This window comes from Notamacropus eugenii, chromosome 1 (genome assembly GCF_028372415.1).
Source record: "Notamacropus eugenii isolate mMacEug1 chromosome 1, mMacEug1.pri_v2, whole genome shotgun sequence".
Classification (NCBI taxonomy): Eukaryota; Metazoa; Chordata; class Mammalia; order Diprotodontia; family Macropodidae; genus Notamacropus; species Notamacropus eugenii.
This window is the reverse complement of record NC_092872.1, coordinates 144,595,965-144,618,027: the sequence shown is the minus strand read 5'-3', so window position 1 is coordinate 144,618,027 and position 22,063 is coordinate 144,595,965. Positions and strand designations below refer to the sequence as shown.

Sequence of the window (22,063 nt, the reverse complement as noted above, 5' to 3'; positions counted from 1 at the left end):
TATGTACACATTATGTAGATGGAGACTAACGTATAATATGATGGAAAACAGAAACTGATTTTACAAATTTTGTTACATAACTTCTTCTTGAGACACAGAAGCAAGAGATTAAATAAGAATTTTTGGGTCAACGTATTAATGTAAGAGAAATGCATATACCAAAGCCTAGGCATGAAACTAGGAAAGACATCTATCTTGAACAGAGTACATGGAAGTAGATATGATCTCTGTATATCCCACGTGGGGGCAACTAAGGAGACTGAAGCAGGAAAATATATCTAATAACTGCAAACAACATATTGATTTTCTGACAGATAAGCATGTCAACTTTTTTGGATTCATCCAGAATTTCCTGAAATTACTGGAGAGGCTCCTTAATGCTTAGCTTATATATTTTTTCTTCCAAGATGTTAGGTCATGAACATGAGCACTAGGAAAAAGGAAGGCTGGTAACAAGTCTTAAAGACCTCTCAAAGAAAACTAAATATATTAAAGATTATTTTCACTGAAAAATAATATGGTATAATACTAATGCTATATTCTCAATTTTTTTCTCCTATGAATACCTTGACTTATCAATTGAGCTGTCAGATCTTCAAGGTAAATAACTGACTTAATTCCTTTTAAACTCTGTAGAGAGGCAGCATGGAAAAGTAGGTTAGAAGGCTAATCTTTGAGTAAAGAAAACCTCATTTAAGTCCTGCCTCCTTCACAGACTTCCTATGTGACCATGAATAAATCACTTAACTTCTTGGTGCCTTCAAGAAACTTTTTAAGACTACAAATTATAGATGAGTTGCCCAACTATACTGTAGGGAACTCCCAACAGAGATGAAATCACACATCTGAATTTCACTGAATCCTCAAAAGGTAATAATCATCACCATTAGCATCTTACCCTTGTAACAATTTAAGTTTAAAAAAAAAAACACTTTATAATACTGATCCTCACAACAGAGCTAAACAGAGAAAGGTTAATAAATATTTTTTGACTAAAAAAAGTCAAGAAATGATGCTTAGGGAATTCTGAATGGAAGCATTTTAGCCAAGACAGAAGTACTGCTCCAAATTAAATTTTTATACACCAATAAAAGACCAAAGGAAATTCAATATTACTACATCCAACAATGACAAAGAAAAGGGAGTATCAAGAGAACAGCAACAAATCAATCACACAGAACTAAATGAACACTTTTCAGTTACTCACGTTGCCCCCAAACTGCGTATCTTGCCCAAACAGCATCCTTTCACACAAAGATAATACATGGCCATGAAATACTCACAGATAATAAACTTCTACAATCAAGCAGTAAAAACAAAAATGATTTTTGGAAGTTGGGCCAAGAATTCTTAAACTCTAAACATAGTAACTTAAAAATCTAACCCATTTCGGGAACTATCATTCATGTGTTCATTTTCATCTGAAAAGTTACCTCAGATGTATGAGGTAGCGTAGTAACTTTTCTTCATTATGTCGAATGTTCTCTTTATTAACACTTCTCTTCATGTCTTTTTTTGCAGGAATAGAAAAAGTTCTTTGTCGTAGGAATGTCTGATGATTGGCTGGCATATCTCGTAAGTCATATATCACAACAAACATCTTCACCACAGTCTTGTTAGGATTAAATAAGGTCTGAAGAAACAATAAGAATTATTTATTAAAGTTATAATAAGCAACAAATCTGTACCAAAATTAAAATAGGCTTTATAAAATAAGGTGATCTTATTGGTCTTATATTCCCATCTGGAGACTCACCTAAGTTAAAAACTTAAGAAATATCTATAATCACACATTTAACATTTAAAGAGACAGTCCAAATTAAATTTTCCTCTCTTCACATTATTGGAATTAAAAAGGAGCCCTGAAACAAAGAAGTACATTTCGAGACAATTTCTCATATTCGCCAAATCTACCATGTATTCAGGTGTTCTTCTAATCCTTGTCTACATTATACATTTGAGAAATGTTTCCAAGTGAATAACATTCTCACAGTTAAAATTCTCTAGCTTAGTGTTTTTAACCATTAAATGTCAAATACAAATTTTGCAAAATAGAATTCATTCTGAATACTATTTTCAAAGGTAAGCTTTAGCAGAATTTTGTTCTAAAATAATGAAAATATTCAATTTTACTGAATTCAGATGTGTTTGGGCAAGCAATTTTAGCATAGAAACTGAAAATTACTGTACTTGAAGTTTGTTAAAATGATAAAAATTATTTTCCCATGTGAAATTTGAATTAACTGACTGAGAAAAAGGCAATCAATATAATTATAAAAGATTCACCACAGAATAAAATATCTTCTCACACATTCATTTCACGCTGGATTACAATCAGTTGTTAAAATTGCAGGATGAATTGATTAAACTGATTTTAATGGGCGGTTGGTTATGAGTATCTGAGTGAACACTAGATTATGTAAGACCAGCAATTTTCAGAAAGAATTCTATTTTAATGATCTAATTAAAGTGTCAGTGTGTCAATAGTTAACTCGGTGCCAGTACTTTTAGAGATCCCATCCATGGCACTGGATTTCACTCACTGAACCAAAATGAGAAATACATGAGTATTATGATCCAACTTTCAAATCCTAATGAATGAAAGGATAAAGACTTAATATACATAATAAGATAACTACAAATCAGTAAATAAAAACTTCTGAATATGAGTTTTTAACTACACAGACAATAAAGGACATACTCAGTTTTCAGGCTTGAAAATTAGACACAAAAGTTGACAGTCTTACTCTGGTGGAAAGTAGACTATCCTTATACTCATGTATTTTATAATTTTTCATTATTATTAATATGCTGACTTCTTTGTACCGGTCCACACTTCCTCAGTTATGTATCATTGTACAAAATGTTTTATTAATGAAGTATTAAAAAGATATAACAAATATTATAGAATTCCTTGCAGATGTGAAACAAGAGGGTCAATGAATAAAAGTGGTCTGATGAAATATTAAGTAAATAAAAGCTACTGGCTAGGAAAAGGTATTTCTACCTTACCAAAGAGGCTAGTTTGGTTTGATCCCTGTCCTGGGGACCTAAGTTTGTCTAGAAAAGGTCCATTCAGGGCTGAATACCTCTAGGCCAATTGGTCAGAAATTAAATTGTCCCCAGTCTAGAGGAATACAGGAAATGAAGTTGAATTCACTGTGAATTTGGCTTGTTATCTTGGATCTCACTTGAAGAAGACCTAAATCTAGGACTGGCCTGTAAATCAAACTGCCCTTCTCAGAAACCTCTGTATCATTCATAGCTGTTCAGGACTAGAACAGTCAGTCATATAAGGCCTGTTCCACAGGTTTGGGATGGAACCAGAATAACTCTAGCCTTCAGAAGTAAAGCAGGTAAATTGGTTTATTTGCCTGGGAAATGTTAAGCACAATTTATTATGCTTTGAGCAGCCTGCCAATGGTTGAAACAGTAATATTGTTTTAGTTTCTAAGTTTTCCTATATAGGGTTACACTATGGTTTTAGGTACTTTAGAACAGAGGAGTTGAACATTTCAAATAGCCCACAACACTCTTGAGTGGGGGCTGAACCAGATTAAAATGTAACTGGGAGATGTGTAACAAAAATAAATAAAAATACAATACAACATAGATAATGTTTTGTGGTTCTAAGTCAATACATGCCTGGTAGGGATTTTTTATTTGAATTTGATAGCACTGCTTTAGAAAAGGGGCTTATCTCCTAAGAAGGCCATACATTACAAGAAGACATTCAGAATTTCTACTTTCATTACTCTGAAAGTAAATGTTTTCATTTAAATAAATTGTAAAATAACATCTAATTCTAAATCATTCACCTTGCTTAGTTTATTAATTCTTTCCTTTTATGGAGGTCCCCAAATGGCCATTTCTGTGGCAAAGCTGGAAAGCTCCAAACAGAGCTGCGGTCCCACTGTTACTTACCAAAATTGTTGCAGCAGCAGCAGCAGGAGCAAGTGCTAAGTTCTATATGTATGTGAGAGAATTATTATTGCAATTGTAGGCTATAAAACACATACCACTTGTATTGTTCCTGAAGGAGGTACTCGATAACCCCTTTTACCAAGGGACTCTAAAGTAATCACACCCTTAAAATAAAAGAAGACAAATTTAGTACAAAGTAATATATCTATGTATATATCTATATAAAATATGTCTATGTATATATCTATAAAACTACTGAACTTTTATAATTATATTTGCAATGAAGGGTGAGGTGTATGGATGAAGACTTTACTTTCTGCAGTTCTTGCTTAAAAAGATATGATGTGCTACATAATATCAATGATTACATCACTTACATTTTCTATTATGAGATGCAAGATGTGAACAGTAAGTTCTTTGGCCTTAAGAAGGAGAAAGCGTTACATCCAAAAGACACAGTTGGAATGTTAAGTAATGCAAATACTAGGATTTTGCAAAGCGAAATGTATAAGTAAGCTGAAGAAATATTCTTTGGGTAAGTGATACAGAAAATTAGGCAAAGATACCCTGTCCTATAATGAAGTCAATCATTAAAATTTAGGTATCTGAGTCAAATTATACTAGGATCCAAGTCATAAGAATATTTGGTATTTGAAAAGAAGATGCATACAAATACTACATAAATTTAGTGTTTTTGCTTTCTGGTCACATCCTTGAAGAGTGAGTTATAGCTTCTAACATATCATGTTTTACTTTTAAAGCAAGATGAAATAGGTGAAAAATCAATGCCTAGTTTCAAAGTCAAGTTAATATTTTTACATGTTATTTTGGCATATGTTTAATAAAGGAGGCAGTATTTCTATATAATAAAATGCAAATAATCCCTTCACTTTTATTCTAGATTCTTCAGAATCCTAAGTACAGAATCCAGTCTTATTTCACTGCACTTTAAAAAAAGTGGGCAATATGAAAGGACTGTTTTCTTATGAATAATATTTTTTTATAAAAAGGCCAGCTATTTTCTATTTTATGGAAGACCTAGGGTAAAACAAAAATAAATTAAGAAATTTCAGCTGGATACAAGGAATAAGTTATTAACCAACAGGATGATCAAATGCTAGGAAAGATATGATTCTATTTCTGTAACTTAAAAAAAAAAATGGAGAACCACCTATCCTGCAATGTTCAGTGACAACTGAAGATTATCCAGTCCTGTATCTCTATGATCATAAACATAAACAGTACTATCCCATCAGATTTCTTTACTGAACTGAAAAGTCGGGAGGAGAAGGGGCAGAGAGAACTCCATGGACTTTAATTCCTCAAGTATATATAGCACTTTCCTTGATATAGGCCACTTGAACAATACATTAATACTGTAAAAATATTCATGGAGAGAGGCACTGAAAACATGCTTCTGGTCCCTGGTATATCCTGTAATATGGTCAATTAAAACAAATGGGTGGGGCAAGCAGGTAAGAGGACCAACGTATTACAACTGTGACAAAACAAGCGAAAAAACACCCTTTATTTAAGTTAATCAAAATGATATTTTAAAACAAGCACCAAATAATACCACTTTCATGGTAAAAGAAAAAAAGGCTAAATATCTGCTTTTTAAGGAAAATAAGAATACTAGCTTCTCCCCATATTTCCAATCGAAGTAAGAAAAATAATAAAGTATTATATCAGTTATATTCACAAACACCCTACAGATTACATCCTCCAAGTATACATTTCATAATATCCTGAATATATTGAATCTAGTCTTGTGATTTCATTGGTGTAGAAAATCTCCAGTGAGAAAACCCCTTCTACCACAGCAACTCAACAACTGTGCTGCAATTCACATCTTAGGGAGCTGTTTGGGGTACTGAAAGATTCGGTTACTAGCCCATAATCACTAAGCCAGAGGGAACACTTGAACCCAAGTCTTTGTGACTTCACTATATCATGCTGCCACTTTCATATTAACGCATTTTATTTAAGCCAAAACCAAATTCATTTTAGTTAATAGTTTTGCTTCTATCTTATCTTTACTACATATCTATGTATGTAAACATATACCTTCATAATAAGCACTGTTTTTATATATTCATTTAGATCATAAAAATGCTTATACCATAGGACAGATTGCTGAGTTGGTTGAATGATCTATTAAAAACAAAAGCTTATAGCCAAGTCATTCTGTGTATGTATACATATTTTTTAGTTGTGTGAAAAGACATCAATTAAAAAAATGAAACCAAAATTAAAACTATACGAACAGTAAGGATATATAACATGAAAGCACAAAATGAAATTAAGAGAAATAGCACATGAATTGTTAAAGTCCTACTTTAAAGCAATTTCTAAACTGCATGGAGACCAAGAGGCACATGATTTAGGGCCAACAATAGATACTAAAATAAATGTACATATTAATATCCATATATTTTACTGTGGTCTTATTCTGATACCTCATTATCGTAAGATGGCCTGGAGTTTTCAGTGACTGCCAGTGATATATAACCTGACAGCTTCTACAATAAAATGAAATTATTTAGGTACTGGCTTAATGGCTGGATATATGTCTGCTTTTGATGACCAACCTACCTAAGCTCAGAAAATATTCTGAACCAGAGTAGCAGTAGAATGAGGAATTTTTTGGCTACATTTACTGTTGAAAATTACCTACTGAGTTTGTAGAGGAAAGATGATTTGCACTGGTTGGGAGAATATCTACACCAATGGAATAACATCTTTCTTAGTGAAATAAGCACACATGTAACAAAACATTAGTGGCTTTCTGAACTGTATTTCTTACTAGTTAGAAATACACATATTTTTGCAACCTCTACCTACTAGATTTCACTGGATTCTATTAGGAATCATAGAAGATATGCCCATTTCAAAGCTTTTATTACCAATTTATTTCGAGATGGCATGCAAGTAGAATTCAAACTTAAGCCATGCGAAACTTGGTCAAAATCCTTCAAAAGAGTGCTTCCAAGTTATTATGGAACAGAAACATGAAATGCTGAGCTGCAGAACAGAAACAGAAACCTCTCTTTTCAATTTTGTCAACTACGGAAGACTAGTTTGATACAACTATTTAACCCTAAAGTGACAGAGGCACCCACAGATGGCACATCAGAAATCTGCCACTGACATGGGATTAACTTTGGAGTTTTTCTGGTTTTGTCATTCTTCTTTCATCATGTGATGTTTTCCAAGCAGCAAGATTATGTTGTAAAAAGTCTTATAATATATGGAGTCTATTTTTTTTTTAAATTAAAGCCTATGTGCTAAAGGTAGAAACTAGTTTTATCTTTATGGAAACTTTGTTTCATTCAGTAATATCATAAAAGTAAAATAAAAAATTAATTTAAGACTTCAGAGACTTTTTTTTATGGGTAGGCCCTCTACAAAAACCACATTATAGAGCAGAGGACTGCCTGGTAAATATAGTCACAACAAAGAAAACTGGATATTTTTCAGCTTCTTGAAACCTGATATATTTAACCTTTCCCAATTTAGGGATATTTTTATTCAACAGTCTGGTACAATTTTAATCTAATCAACAGGACAGTATGCATGAATCTTGTACTACTGTAGCCCAAGCAATATGCACGATATGAAATGCAAGGGGAGCCTTACAGGTAGGATCTAGGAGACCCTAAATAGGGTAATACACCTAAATGATTTACTGTGGAGCGGGGAATCACACAGTCCTTAGTAGGACGCACTCTCACTGCAAACTTCTTTCTTCCAAATTTTAATCCAAGTGAAATGTTCCTTTCTACCACCTCTTCCTAATTACCACTCAATGTGTTAGCAGCACACAAAAATATAATTTTCTATGATGCTTACCCAATTCACTTTTTTACCCTATTTCTGATTTCCATTCCAGTATCCATTTTGCCTTAGGACTTTGTTTACTCAAAACATCATATCAAGATAAGATTGAAAATACTGTAGCATACTTTGCTATCTTGTGTTCTTATTCCAGCAACATATGTGAAACAAGTCAAGCTGCATATCAAAATAGTATCACATACTTTTTCTGCTACTGATCTCAGCTCCGTGGTCCATTCCATAAATAGTCAGCTACCTAAAATTAGCATGGGATTTCATCAATCCAACAACAGTGAGTTCTTTAAGGTGTTAATGCCAAAATAACAAGATCACTTACAGTTTTCTGTGGTAAAGAACTCAGATAGGCCACTTGTAGAGGGAGATCTCTGCCATTTTGGTACCACCAAAGCAAAGAACAGCTCTGACAAACTGATTTAATAATTTTCTTGCATCATTTCTAATAAAGACTAATAAATGTATAATTACTAGCACTGAGAACTTGAATGGACAATGCTAATATTTGTTGCTATCAAGTGTCATAAATTGAATACCTTCTCTAATTGTTCCGTCAACAGTGTCAAACTCAAATACAAAAATTGGGCATTACCCTGTATATAAGGATTTCTGCCAGCCCCTTTACTAACTTAGAAAATCATATAATAATGTTATATATGATCCATTGTAATTTTATTTCTTTTGTTAAATACACCTCAATTTTAATTTTACATTTTAATCTGGTTCAGGCTGCACGGGGGAGCGTTATGGGTTGCAATTAGGTCTGTGTCTTCTGACACCTTTTTTGTAGAGAGATGAACAATATACATAAAGCCAGTCTGGACCACTTTCTTGGAAGACAGATGACCTAATTTTCTGGATAGTAGGGATAGGATACAGAGACTGGCAAAAAGCTTCAACTTGGAACTCTATGCTTTTTTTCTTTCCCACTCATTGCCTTTACCTGTTTTGAATTTCATCCACTCTTACTGAAATTTAACCTTCCCCCTTTCCTCAATTCCTCAATCAAAATGGCAAATCTGGGAAACTGGAGAAGTTTGGGATCTAGGGTCAAGGTGTCTGTGTTGATTTAAGAACTAGGGTTAAAATTCAGGTTATAGCATTCTAAGTCTTATGACATTAGTATTATCTTCTTGGCTTTTCCCTAATTCTATTTTAACAGACACCCTTCTTCTTCTCCAACTCTACCATTTCCACAATCAGTGTCCCTTTGCTATATTTTAGTAGCAGATTCAGTTTCTCTCAACATTTGGGAGAAGAGGCATGAGGAAGATCAAGTTATTGAATCCTTAGGCAAAGGACTAGAAGTTCTTGATTCCACAAATCCATCTGAGCGACCAACCAGACTTCTACACTTGAAGTAAGACTGCTGAGAACCCCAATATGATGTTGTAGCAGTACTGAAAATATGACTAGTTCAAGATTGCTAACCAAGAAAATGAAGTAAGCAGAGAAATCACAAAGATGTGGGGAAGCCCTGGCTATCAAACCATCATATCCAGGCCTGATTGGAAAAAAACTACAAAGGGAGGGATGCAATCTAGAATAGGACCACAATAAATAATGGAGATTCTGAATGAATGAAGCTACAAGCGGTTTCAGCTAAGGCCTTGTCTGTTTTAGCTATATGTATATATACATATACACATACGTGTATATATTATGCATGTATGTATGTATGTGTATATATAGATACATGTATATTTACATTTTCATAATCCTACACAAATCCAAAGGAAGATATATATTACCAGAATGAGCTCATAGAAGAAGCAGAGATATGTTCTGGCACAGATTTTATTCAGTTTTTTATTAGGAAATAGGGTATGACATTTTCAAACAATGCACCAAAGAAACAACAAAGCTATTAATTTATAAGTATTTTCATTAGTAGGATAGATTCAGGAAGAAAAATCAATAAAAGCTGTCTACTTGCCATATAAGGAGAAGGGGCATTATCATCTGAAACACTGTAGAATGACACTTCAACAGGAAGTGTCATATGAGTAGGGCAGAAAATTCCACTTGCCCCCACCTCAGCAGTAAAGCCATCAACAATGCCAAGAGGATCTAATCGATAGTTCAAGACAGATTCCTGTAAAACAAAAATAATGATATAAATTAAAGGTAATTTAAATATTTAATTCATTTTCTAACAATTTACCTCATGTTCTTTTTCTAATGCTCCAGAGTTCTTTCACATTCTTCCCTTTCACACTTCCTACATTCCAGCCAAACTTTCCCACTAGCTATTCCTTGAATGTGGCACACCATCTCCTGTCTCTAGCCTTTGCCTTGATTCCCCCACAATGGGAAGAAGCTGCTTCCTCACCTTTCGCCAGATGAATGTTTCTCTTCCTTCAAGGGGCAGACAGGTGGCACAGTGGGCGGATACAGTGCCAAGCCTGGAGTCAGAAAGACTCATTTTCCTGAAATCAAATCTGGCCTCAGACATTTTCAAGCTGTGTGATCTTGGGCAAGTTATTAGTTTTCTCACCTGTAAAATGAGCTAGAAAAGGAAATGGCAAACCACTCCAGTATCTTTTCTAAGAAAACTCCAAATGGAATCATGACAAGTTGGACACAACTGAACAGTAACTTCCTTCAAGTCTTCTGGTGTCGTTCCTAATCCTTCCAGTTGTTAGTGCTTACATTTCCCTCAAACCATCTTATATTCATTATTTGTGTACATACCGTATCCCCCAGTAGGATGGAAGGACATTACGGAATTCGTTTTGCCTATGTGACTTGTTAGCACTTTGTGTTCCCTTTTCTGCTACATGCTCACTGACATCACAGAGACAGAAGAGAGGAAACCCAGGATTGGAAATAATTTTTTTATTTTTCTGGTTCATAGATCATCATGGACCAGTAATGGCTAACATTTTTGTACTTATTGAGGTTGGTTCTTGGAAAGAGAAGAGGCTGCTGAAGGGAACGACAAGATATGCAGAAGAGTCTCAGGATAGCTTCTGATTTGTATAATTTGAAAGAACACCCACAGATAAAATTAGACAATGCTTAATATTTGAGAGGATATCCAGAGCCTAATACCTTGCATATTGTAGATGTCAAATAAAAGTTTATTAATTTCTATGCATAAATGCTTTAAGAGAGAGTGTAGTATAGCCTTTTTAAAATCTGTTCTTCGGCTGAAAAGTGTCACATTTATCAGGCACCAAAGGCAAGTCATTCAAACTCTGAGCCTCAGTATCCTAATTTGTCAAACACAGACACAACATCTGCAATGCTGAGTGCTGTTACAAAGCACAGGTGAGATAATGTGTGCAAAGTGCGTTGCAAATCTTAAATTGTTATATAAATATCAGCTACTACTATTTTCCCACTAGCTGACAAGTTTTCCAGTCAGTTCTACTACAGATCATACCATTATCCTGTCCATGTTTTCCATAAGTTCTACTCAGAAGAGCTACCTTTCCTTCCTTTAGAGAAACCTATACAATGTATTCCAGACTGGATTACAGACTTTATGACCTTCAAAAAGTGATTGGCCTTTGCTTATGCTGTTCACCCTCCCTATGTTGTCTTTCAACATCCAGCAAGTCTCAGTTCTTCCATGAAGACTTCTCTTACTTTTCTAGGTTACATTAATCTCTTTCACTTTAGGAACCTTATTGCATTTTAACATGTAAGAGAACCATAACTGATTTTTCAAGTATTTTTTTCTCCAAAACTAAGCTTTTTTATATCCTATGAAGGCAATCACTATGCTATAAGCTTCTTTATCTCTCACACTACTTATATAACTTTGGACACTAAAAAAACTTTTTTAATAGGCAACCAAAAGATAAATACAAAAAGAGATAATTATCAAACACATAGAATGACTTTTCTAGTTTTCTTTTTTGAATTTATCTTCTTTCATTTGCTACTAACTCATTATGATTCTACAAATATCATGTTATCTAAACTTGAAACACTGATGTTAATTTAAAAATGTCGATTGTAATGCTTCAAAATTTCAATTAGTATTGATTTGTAAAACTAAACATAAAGGTTTTTAAGGCAGTACCCCCAGAGCTGACTTTGGATAATGTTGACCTCATATTAGTTGAATTATTTTGAGTAATAAGCTTAGGCTTTTGATAATGTTAAACAGGCCAACTTATGGAGAGTGAGAATGTCAGTATGCTATTTATATCTATTGTAGTACTACTATCAGACCTCCCTCTAACCACCATCATTCCATCAACTTTATATGTTCTCATGAAGTTTCCCAGGGCCAATGAACAGACATATCCTAGGGCACAAAGTATAACCCGAGAAACAAAAAAGAACCAAAACCACTATGCAACTAAGAGAATAAAAACCATTTCTAAGCTTTAGGGCCCCTGGAATATATACACAACTATAGACCTGACCATTTAAAGCCAGGATTTGAGAGGGATTACTTGAGCCTAAGCACTGGATCATGGCAGCAGAGGAGACAGGAGGTATTTGGGTCCCAAGTTAGAAGATGAAAGTTTCCCTATACTATGTGGAAATCAAGAATCCTCAGTATAGCGAGGGCTTCATTAAAGTTAAAGGCAATTAGGCTGCAGATTTGACATTTCATTAAGGTGAGAAGAGAGGTAGGAGATGTAAACCTAAAAATGATGACTCCCTGAGGATTCTGGTACCCTAGCAAGTGAGAGACTGAAAGCATAGAAAAGATAATCATGTAAAGATCCAGTTCTCAAGAAAATTGGGGTTGTAAAAGAGACCTTTCATGCAAAAAGCATAAAGAAGTTTTCTGAGCACGCAGAAGTAAGCCAACCAATGTATATACTGTTTGCACTCTAAGATTCTCTCATACTATAGAAATGAAAAATAACTACTTTTGAAGAAAGTAGATAACAAACCTAGATTCAGTTTCATTCTAAAAAAGATACAATGGGTAAGCAGGAAGGATAAGTATACAGGGGTTCGCTTAGAATCTAGAGTCACGTAGAAGAAAAAAACTTCACAAGAAATATCAAGTATTAAAGATCAGCAAGATCTGCCCCACATTGCTTTTTCAGCATTACACCATTAAAGCCTGTGAATTTTTCCTTCTCTTGGTGCAGCTGAATTAGTACTAATGTCTAAGTCACTTTTGTGACTTCAGGTAAGAAACTTATCAACGGACCTCAGTATCCTCATCTGTAAAACAAGGGAACTGGACTAGAAGAGCTTTATGGCCTCTTCCCAATCTAAGCCATGATCTCATGGTCTCTGGTGCTGATTCTGGTCTCCCATTCCAGCATGACAACCTAACTCCCAATTCCTAATCCCTTCCTTTGCTCAGCGACTTTGCTTAGTATTTTTTACCATGAGCTGAAACCTAAATTCCATTAATTCTAGTAATAGGAAGGACTTGAGTCCTTTCTCCCAACAACTACAGGCAAACTCTAGAAACTATACTTTACAGCTCACTTATAATCCGATAGGGTTAGTTTCCCCGGAAAATTTTACCAAAAGACATAGGTTCATAGGTCTGAATCCAAGCAGGCCAGGCCACATAGAACCCTACTCTAATAGAAGGAGTATACATCTCATCAGCCTTATTTCTGCTGAGACGGGCAACCGCATTGTGAGAACTATTCCTGCTTCTAATCTGGTGAAGTAAAATGGCAAATCACTCCAGTATCTTTGCCAAGAAAACCCCAAAGCAGGTCATGAAATCAGACAGGACTGAAATGACTGAACAACAACATCTGGACTCAGGTCTACAGAGACAAAAGTTGACTTCACTTCACTGGGCTTATCCAACTCTAAACCTATGATCCTATGATATCATCAGGAATTTAGAGATAAAAGAAAAGAAAGGACCCATGATGGAAGAACCTTAAGACAAACGCATTCTTAGTGAGCAAGAGGTATGTGATAATCCAGCAAAGAAGACTGAAGAGTGGTTATAAACAGGTAGGAAAAGAAAAGATTCACAGAACCATTATGCCTCTCCTGCTGGAATTACAGTAATAGGCTTCTAACTGGTCTAGCCCAGGGGTGGGGAACCTATAGCTGGCCTCGAGGCCACATGTGGTCTTCTAGGTCCTTGGGTGTGGCCTTTTGAATGAGTTCAAGTTTTACAGAATAATTCCTTTCATTAAGGGGATTTGTCCTATGAAGTCTAGATTTAGCCCAAGAGCTGAACTTGAGGATTTAGGAGGCCATATGTGGCCTTGAGGCCACAGGTTCCTCACCCTTTGCCTCTCACCTCCCTAATTCATGCTGCAAATAGCTGTTAAATCAGTACTCCTAAGAACTATATCTGACCATGTCACTCTTCTGCTCAGAGATCTTCAGTGCTTTGCTATCTTCTGGGAAAAAAAAACAACAAAAAACTCTTCAGTTGATCATTTAGAACACATCACAACTTGACTCTAATTTAACCTTTCCAGACTTATTTCATATTATTCCCCATCACACTCTAGATTGAGACAAACCAGCTTAGCTATTCCTAGAATTTGACGGTCCAACCCTTACTATTTCTGTTTTCTTTTTTGTTTACACTTTTAAAAACAAATTATTTCTGTTTTTTTAAAGTATATTAATTTTTTTAATTAATTTTTTTTCAGCTCCAAATTCTCTCCTTCCTATAATCACTTCCCTTACCCAATTACAAGGTACAAAAAAACCAAAACCTATTGTGAACACATATAATAACAAAAAAAATTTCTGCATTAGCCATGTTCTGAAAGATAAGAAAGAAAAGGAAGAAGGAAGGAAGGAAAAAAGGAATAAATCAAGAAAAAGGGGGAAACTATGTGTTAATTTATACTCTGAATTCATCAGTTCTCTATTTGGAGGTAGATAACACTTCATCATGAGCTTTTCGGAATTCTCATATGTCGTGCTGATCGGTTACTAAGTCTTTCAAAATTGGTTATCTTTACATTACTTCGATCGCTGTGGAGATTATTCTTCTGGTTCTGCTCAGTTTATTTTGCATTAGTTCCTATAGGTCTTCTCAGGTTTTTCTGAAACCATCTCCTTCATCATTTCTTGTAACACAAGAGTATTCCACTGAACTTATATACCACAACTTGGTCAGCCATTCTCCAATTAATGGGCAGTTTCCAATTCTTTGACACCACAAAAAGATCAGTTATAAATATTCTTCTATGGATTTTTTCCCTCTTTTTTGAGGGGGGATCTCCTTAAGGTATTGTTGAGTTAAAAGGTATGCATAGTTTAACAGTCTTTTGAGCAAAGTTCAAAATTGTTTTCCAGAATGACTGGACTAGTTCATAGCTCCATCTACATTAGTACATTAGTGCACCTGTTTTATCACATTCCTCTTAGCTTTTATCATTTCCCTTCTATGTCATCTTAATCAATCTGATGAGTATATGGTGATACCTCAGTTTTTAAATGATCATTTCTCTAACTGTCAGTGACTTAGTGCATTTTTTCATAGAGCTACGAAGAGCTTTGATTTCCTTCTCTGAAAATTGTCTATTTGTGTCCTCTGATCACTTACCAGTTAGGGAACAGCAATTATTCTTAAAAATGTGACTCAATTCTCTATATATTTTAGAAATGAAACCTTTATCAGTGAAACTTGCTGAAAAGATTCTCCCTTCCCCAGTCCTCCTGCTTTTCTTATTAGCTGTGCATGTTTTTGTTAGTACAAAACTTTCACATTTTATACAATAAAAATTATCCATTTTACCTCCTGTAAACTTCTTTATTGCTTGTTTGATTATGAACTCTTCCCTTACTGACAGATATGACAGGCAGTTTCTTTATTACTCTGTTAACTTAGAGTACCTCAGAACAACCTACATGCATTTTCATAAACTGTCCCCCATGTCTGGAATGTTTTTCTTCCTACCCTCTACAACTTGGAATCTCTAGCTTCCTTCAAGCTTGAGATTGGGTGCCAGCTCCCATAAGAAGCTCTTCCTGACTCACTGCCTAATTCTCCTCCCCTTCCCCTACCCTAATCCTACCAAGTCAGTAGGGTTTCCCATTCCTTAAATTATCTTCTATTTACTTCTCTGTAGACATGCTTCATTTCCCCAGGTAGAACGTTAAGCTCCTTGCAGGCTCGAAATACTATGTTGTTGTCTTTGTATCCCCCAGCATATCATAGATGTTTGATAAATCCTTGCTGAATTTAATTGGAGAGATAGCATATATACAATAACTATAACACAAAGTGGGAACAAAGGGCAAGGAAGAGGTTCATTGTAAAGTTCATTTACTCATAACTGTTAAATTAAAAATAAACAAGAATTCTTAAAAAAAAGCACTGCTATAAATACAAGATATGATTAAATTTGCAACTAAGTTATTAAACTTCAACAATAACATATTAAGTTGTTAATACGAAAAACTAATTTCCATTATATATAGTTGAAATTACTAGAAAGTTTTACCAGACTTCAAGCCAAAATTTGCCATTCTGAAACTTGTACCACTTCTCCGTTTTGCTGCCATAAAGAGACCAAGTCTATTATGTTTTCAATATGGCAGTGCCTGAGGACCACACATCTCTCTTTTCTTCTTTTCTCCAGGCTATACATTCCCAGTTTCTCACATGACCTGGATACAAATGCCTTTACTATTCTGTCTGCCTTCCTCTGGATCTTCTTCAGCTTATGAATGTCCATCTTAAATAAACTATGAAAACCCCAAACTGAACACAATAACCCAGATATGGTGTGACAAAGGGAGAATACAGACAGACCTTATTCTTGGCTATATATCTCTCAAAGAAAGACAGAAATAACCATTTTTGTTCGCCCATTGCATCAGTTTTATCAAGAATTAGCTTTTTTCGCTGCTTATTATATTATTTTACCTGGAGGGGAAACAATTGCTAAGGGAAGCATTTAAGTAAGAGTCCCCAACCAGTCAGTATCAAAGCTCATTTTGGCAAATTGATGGGTAGGAAAGTTTCTCTCAAGTAATTCCCTTCCTGTATTTCAAAGGAATTTCCAGCACAAAGGACCAAACTAATGGGCAAAGATTTCCTCATTATCCCAGACTTCATTTGCTGCCTCTCCCAGTTCCCCTACTCAAGGATTCATGGTTAGCAATGTCTTCTATACCCAAAGTGATATGGGAGACTTTGAAGAAATATAAAGCATCTCTTTCCCACAAAATGTTGGGACCTTGACTCAAATGATATCATTCTAGGAGAAACCTTAGTTCTTAAAAGCAAGTTAGATTGCACAGTACCTCAAAATTTCCTAGAAGACTAAGACTTGTTATGGGTGGAGCACTAGAACTCAAAAATGGTTTTCCATGGATATCTGGATCACCTTCAACATTTAAACATTGCTGTGGACTATAAAAGAAGAAACAAAAATCATCAAAAAGCTGTATCATTCCCAGTGATTTAGTTATATGACTTTCATTACTTTTGTTTAGTTACAGAATTTGTTATATAGAGAATAAGCAGCTTATTTTACATGAAATATTTATCCCTGATGAAACAGCTTTAGACACTGAATTTTAAAATAGAAATTTTATTTCTTATCTATGTTAAAACTTTCTACACAGCTATTATGTTGTTTCCAAACTACAGACTTGAAATGGCTAGCCTTATATATTTATAAATCTATATAATAACAAATTAATAATTACAAACCTACTATAAATAGCATTTAAAATTATTTATTGATATATGTTGATGCATAGCTAGCTATTCTTTTTTGAACTTTTACTCATATTTATTGGTGAAAATATTTTTGTTTTAATAGTTATTAATTCACAATTCTGAATTAAATACCAAAAATCTATTGACCAGGATGACCTAATTTATGTGTACTATGTGTTTATACATGCATATACATACATTACGTATGCATAAATAAAAACCTCATTTTTTCTAGGGACAAGAATCCAAAAATGTAAGAGCAGAAAAAAATGGAAATTCAAAAAAGGTGATGATTTTTCTTCTGTGAGCTAATTTCTTTTTAAGATTTGTTCATAAAATGAATTAGAAGTAGCTGAAATTTTTTAAAGAATTAAGATCAATGTTTCTTAACCATTGGCAATCAGGCGAAGCCTATGTATATACCCTTCTCAGAATGTTGTTTTTTTAAATGCATAAAATAAAAAACAATTACAAAGAAAACCAATTATAATCAAATAATTATCAAAATACCAAAAAAACAAATTTACATAAATCAGATTAAGGATTCCTGATTTAGATGTTACAGAAACTTAGACCATTTAATTTAACAACTCTGGACTCTGATTCCATGCAGAGATCATGAATAAATGTTCATTTTAAAAATGGTTCATCAGAACACATGCAAACCATGAAGAGTTCAGGAATTAAATGGAGAAAGATGCATGCTTAATAAAAAGGGGAGAATCTTTTAACGATTGCTTTATAATTATGTCAGAATCATTGGAAACCTTGACCTGCTATTACTGTCCTAATCTTCAGTCAAAGCATTTTTTGTTCTACATGTTTTTAATGATAATCTGACAAATCTAGTTAGAGATTACATCTATTTGTACAAAGGCGTCTTTTATTCCAACAAACCTAATTAATACATAAAATGGAGCTTTAAAACTAAGAAATTTTCAAGGTGCAATGCAAAATATTATGTGGAAAATATGTATATATATTATGTGAAAATAAATATTATATATAATGGAAAAGTACAAAACTGAAGACTTCTGAAATCATGAATAACCTAGTTAGGAGAAGATAGAGAACAAAACTGTGGGAATCATGAGTATAGAGTCAACACATCCAAATATATAAGGAAAAAAATCCTAAGGGTTCATTGGTGGGAATGAGACAACTATAAATTCACAAAGATACAAAGTCATGAAAATGGTAGAAAAACAAAACATACTACTAAGTGTTGGATATAAGTTTCTTACAGTTATGATCTACTGGTTTTCCATCATGACCAATGCATGATGGGCTTAGCCAGCATCTTTATTTATTTCTCTCTGGCAATTCTGTAGAAATAAAATTTGTAAGGGAAATCAAAAGAAAGACTAAATTGACTTTTCCAGAAAATGCAAGTATTCCTTACTGTGGAGATGGCTGCAAAATGAATGTATTTAATCTGAATTATATATATGAAATCAAACGAATTTCAGGGTAAATACCTTTTGGATGACAAATTTTTCAAATGGAGTAAGGAAGTGTCCAGATCAAAGCAGCCTGATTGTGTTTTTCTTTGAGGAACCTAAGATAAGAATAATAATTTGAAATACCAGGAACAACCACAACAAAATGCCCCTTTCCCCCCAATAAACACACAAAAGTCTCATTTGGAATATCAAAGAGTTTTGGATGAAAGTTAACCTGTTTTTAAAAACAGGTAGCTTTCTTAAAAAAAAAAAAAAGTATTTTCCTCTTATGTTTCCCCTTAATGTTAATCTAGTTAAAAACTGGATGCAATCTATAATCAGTAATATTATTCCTAAAGTAATTATTCTAATTTTGCTACTGTTGAAAATAAAGCTAATTTTAAAAATATTTAAGCAGTTTCCACAAACTTAAGCCACTAGCTTGAAAATACCTTAGGAAAGAAATAATCAAGTTGAAACATTATGATGTAAAAAAAAATTGTGGAGGGGTGGAGCCAAGATGGCGGAATAGAAAGACACACATACAGAGGCTGCCACCACACAGCCCATAAAACCCCTGTAGAGAGGGACTCTCAACAAATTTTGGAGCAGCAGAAGTGCAGAAAAACAGAGTGGAGGAGATTTCCAGCCCAGGATGACCTGAAAGACCCACAGGAAACATCAGTGGCACTGGACTGTGGAGTGGAGCGTGGAGTGCAAAGCGCAGAGTGCAGAGCCCAGCCTTGGCCATGCTCACGGCTCGTGAACAGCCCTCCAGGCAGAATCTCCAGTTGTAGAATCCCCAGTCCCAGCAGCAGAGGTCCACAGATCCCTCAACCCACAGGCGCCAAAGGTCAGTGATGGGGTTTATTCAGCTGGCCAGGAAGGGAGAAGGGCCTTCACATTGGGCAGATGGCAGGAGTTCTCAGGGCAGCCCGTACAGCAGCCTGAGACCATAGCTGGATCGTAAAAACCCCTGGGGGCACTTCAGAGCTGAGTCTTACCTCAGCCCTGTGTAGACACCCTGAGGCAGCAGGTCTTTGTCTCACACTGAATGGAGGCCCTGCCTCCACAGCTTGACTGAATCCCACCCCCCAAGAACTAGCTTGGTGGAATTGGAGGTCAGGTGCCTGTGGAGAGGAAATGCTGCTAAGATTCTGGGCACAAAAATCCTTCCCTGAGCCCAGACCAGCATACACTTGATTGTGCCACCTTGGAGGAACTGATTGATACCTTACAGGTCCCCAGAGTATACCCTACTCTTGACAAAGACCCAAAAGTCAAGTAACTGGTTGGGAAAAATGCCCAAAAAAGGGAAAAAAAATAAGACCACAGAAGGTTACTTTCTTGGTGAACAGATATCTCCTCCCATCCTTTCAGAAGAGGAAGAACAATGCTTACCATCAGGGAAAGACATAAAAGTCAAGGCTTCTGTATCCCAAACATCCAAAATAAATATTCAAATGGAAGGGCTCAAAAAGGATTTTGAAAATCAAGTTAGAGAGGTGGAGGAAAAACTGGGAAGACAAATGAGAGAGATGCAAGAAAAGCATGAAAAGCAGGTCAACACCTTGCTAAAGCAGACCCAAAAAAATGCTGAAAACAATAACACGTTTAAAAATAGGCTAATTCAATTGGCAAAAGAGGTTCAAAAAGCCAATGAAGAGAAGAAGGCTTTAAAAAGCAGAATTAGCCAAATGGAAAAGGAGGTTCAAAAGCTCACTGAAGAAAATAGTTCTTTCAAAATTAGAATGGAACAGATGGAGGCTAAGGACTTTATGAGAAAGCAAGAAATCACAAAACAAAACCAAAAGAATGAAAAAATGGAAGATAATGTGAAATACCTCATTGGAAAAATAAATGACCTGGAAAATAGATCCAGGAGAGACAATTTAAAAATTATGGGACTACCTGAAAGCCATGATCAAAAAAAGAGCCTAGACATCATCTTTCATGAAATTATAAAGGAAAACTACCTTGATATTCTAGAACCAGAGGGCAAAATGAATATTGAAAGAATCCACTGATCACCTCCTGAAAGAGATGCAAAAAGAGAAACTCCTAGGAACATTGTGGCCAAATTCCAGAGTTCCCAGGTCAAGGAGAAAATATTGCAAGTGGTTAGAAAGAAACAATTCAAGTATTGTGGAAATGCAATTAGGATAACACAAGATCTAGCAGCTTCTACATTAAGGGATCGAAGGGTGTGGAATATGACATTCCAGAATTCAAAGGAACTAGGACTAAAACCAAGAATCACCTACCCAGCAAAACTGAGTATAATACTTCAGGGGGAAAAATGGTCTTTCAATGAAATAGAGGACTTTCAAGCATTCTTGATGAAAAGACCAGAATTCAAAAGAAAATCTGACCTTCAAACACAAGAATGAAGAGAAGCATGAAAAGGTAAACAGCAAAGAAAAATCATAAGGGACATACTAAAGTTGAACTATTTACATTTCTACATGGAAAGACAATATTTGTAACTCTTGAAACTTTTTTCAGTATCTGGGTAGTTGGTGGGATTACACACACACACACACACACACACACACACACACACATACACACAGCACAGGGTGAATTGAATAGGATGGGATCATATCTTTAAAAAATGAAATTAAGCGGTGAGAGAGAAATATATTAGGAGGAGAAAGGGAGAAATGGAATGGGGCAGGTTATCTCTCAAAAAAGAGGCAAATAAAAGACTTTTCGGTGGAGGGAAAAAGAGGGGAGGTGAGAGAAAAAACATGAAGCTTACTCTCATCACATTCAACTAAAGGAAGGAATAAAATGCACACTCATTTTGGTATGAAAACCTATCTTACAATACAGGAAAGTGGGGGAGAAGGGGATCAGGAGGGTTGGGGGGATGATAGAAGGGAGGGCAGTGGGAGGACAGAGCAATTTGAAGTCAACACTCTTGGGGAGGGACAGGATCAAAAGAGAGAATATTAGCAATGGGGCACAAGATAGGATGGAGGGAATTATAGTTAATCATACACAACATGACAATTATGGAAGTCATTTGCAAAACTACACAGATATGGTCTATATTGAATTGCCTGCCTTCCCAAAGGGAATGGGTGGGGAGGGAGAGATGGGGAGAAGTTGGAACTCAAAATTTTAGGAACAACTGTTGAGTATTGTTCTTGCAACTAGGAAATAAGAAATACAGGTAATGGTGTATAGAAAGTTATCTTGCCCTACAGGACAAAAGAGAAGATGGGGATAAGGGAAGGGAGGGATGTTA

The 22,063-nt window shown here is 35.1% G+C and overlaps 1 protein-coding gene across 4 annotated transcripts in view; it reads right to left on the bottom strand.

Annotated features, from left to right (window-relative positions):
• ATOSA (atos homolog A) overlaps positions 1–22,063 on the bottom strand; it is a 114,547-nt gene that overhangs the window by 5,653 nt on the left and 86,831 nt on the right. For 3 of the 4 annotated variants that reach the window (XM_072616281.1, XM_072616272.1, XM_072616263.1), the window contains exons 8-12: positions 18,847–18,926; positions 16,948–17,056; positions 9,713–9,871; positions 4,020–4,088; positions 1,434–1,633 (exon numbers count right to left, since the gene is read on the bottom strand). In XM_072616281.1, the coding sequence (XP_072472382.1) occupies positions 1,434–1,633; positions 4,020–4,088; positions 9,713–9,871; positions 16,948–17,056; positions 18,847–18,926 (617 nt within the window). Of the gene's footprint in view, positions 1–1,433; positions 1,634–3,924; positions 4,089–9,712; positions 9,872–16,947; positions 17,057–18,846; positions 18,927–22,063 lie in introns of those variants that run through there. The other variant, XR_011968429.1, reaches the window with a different exon arrangement.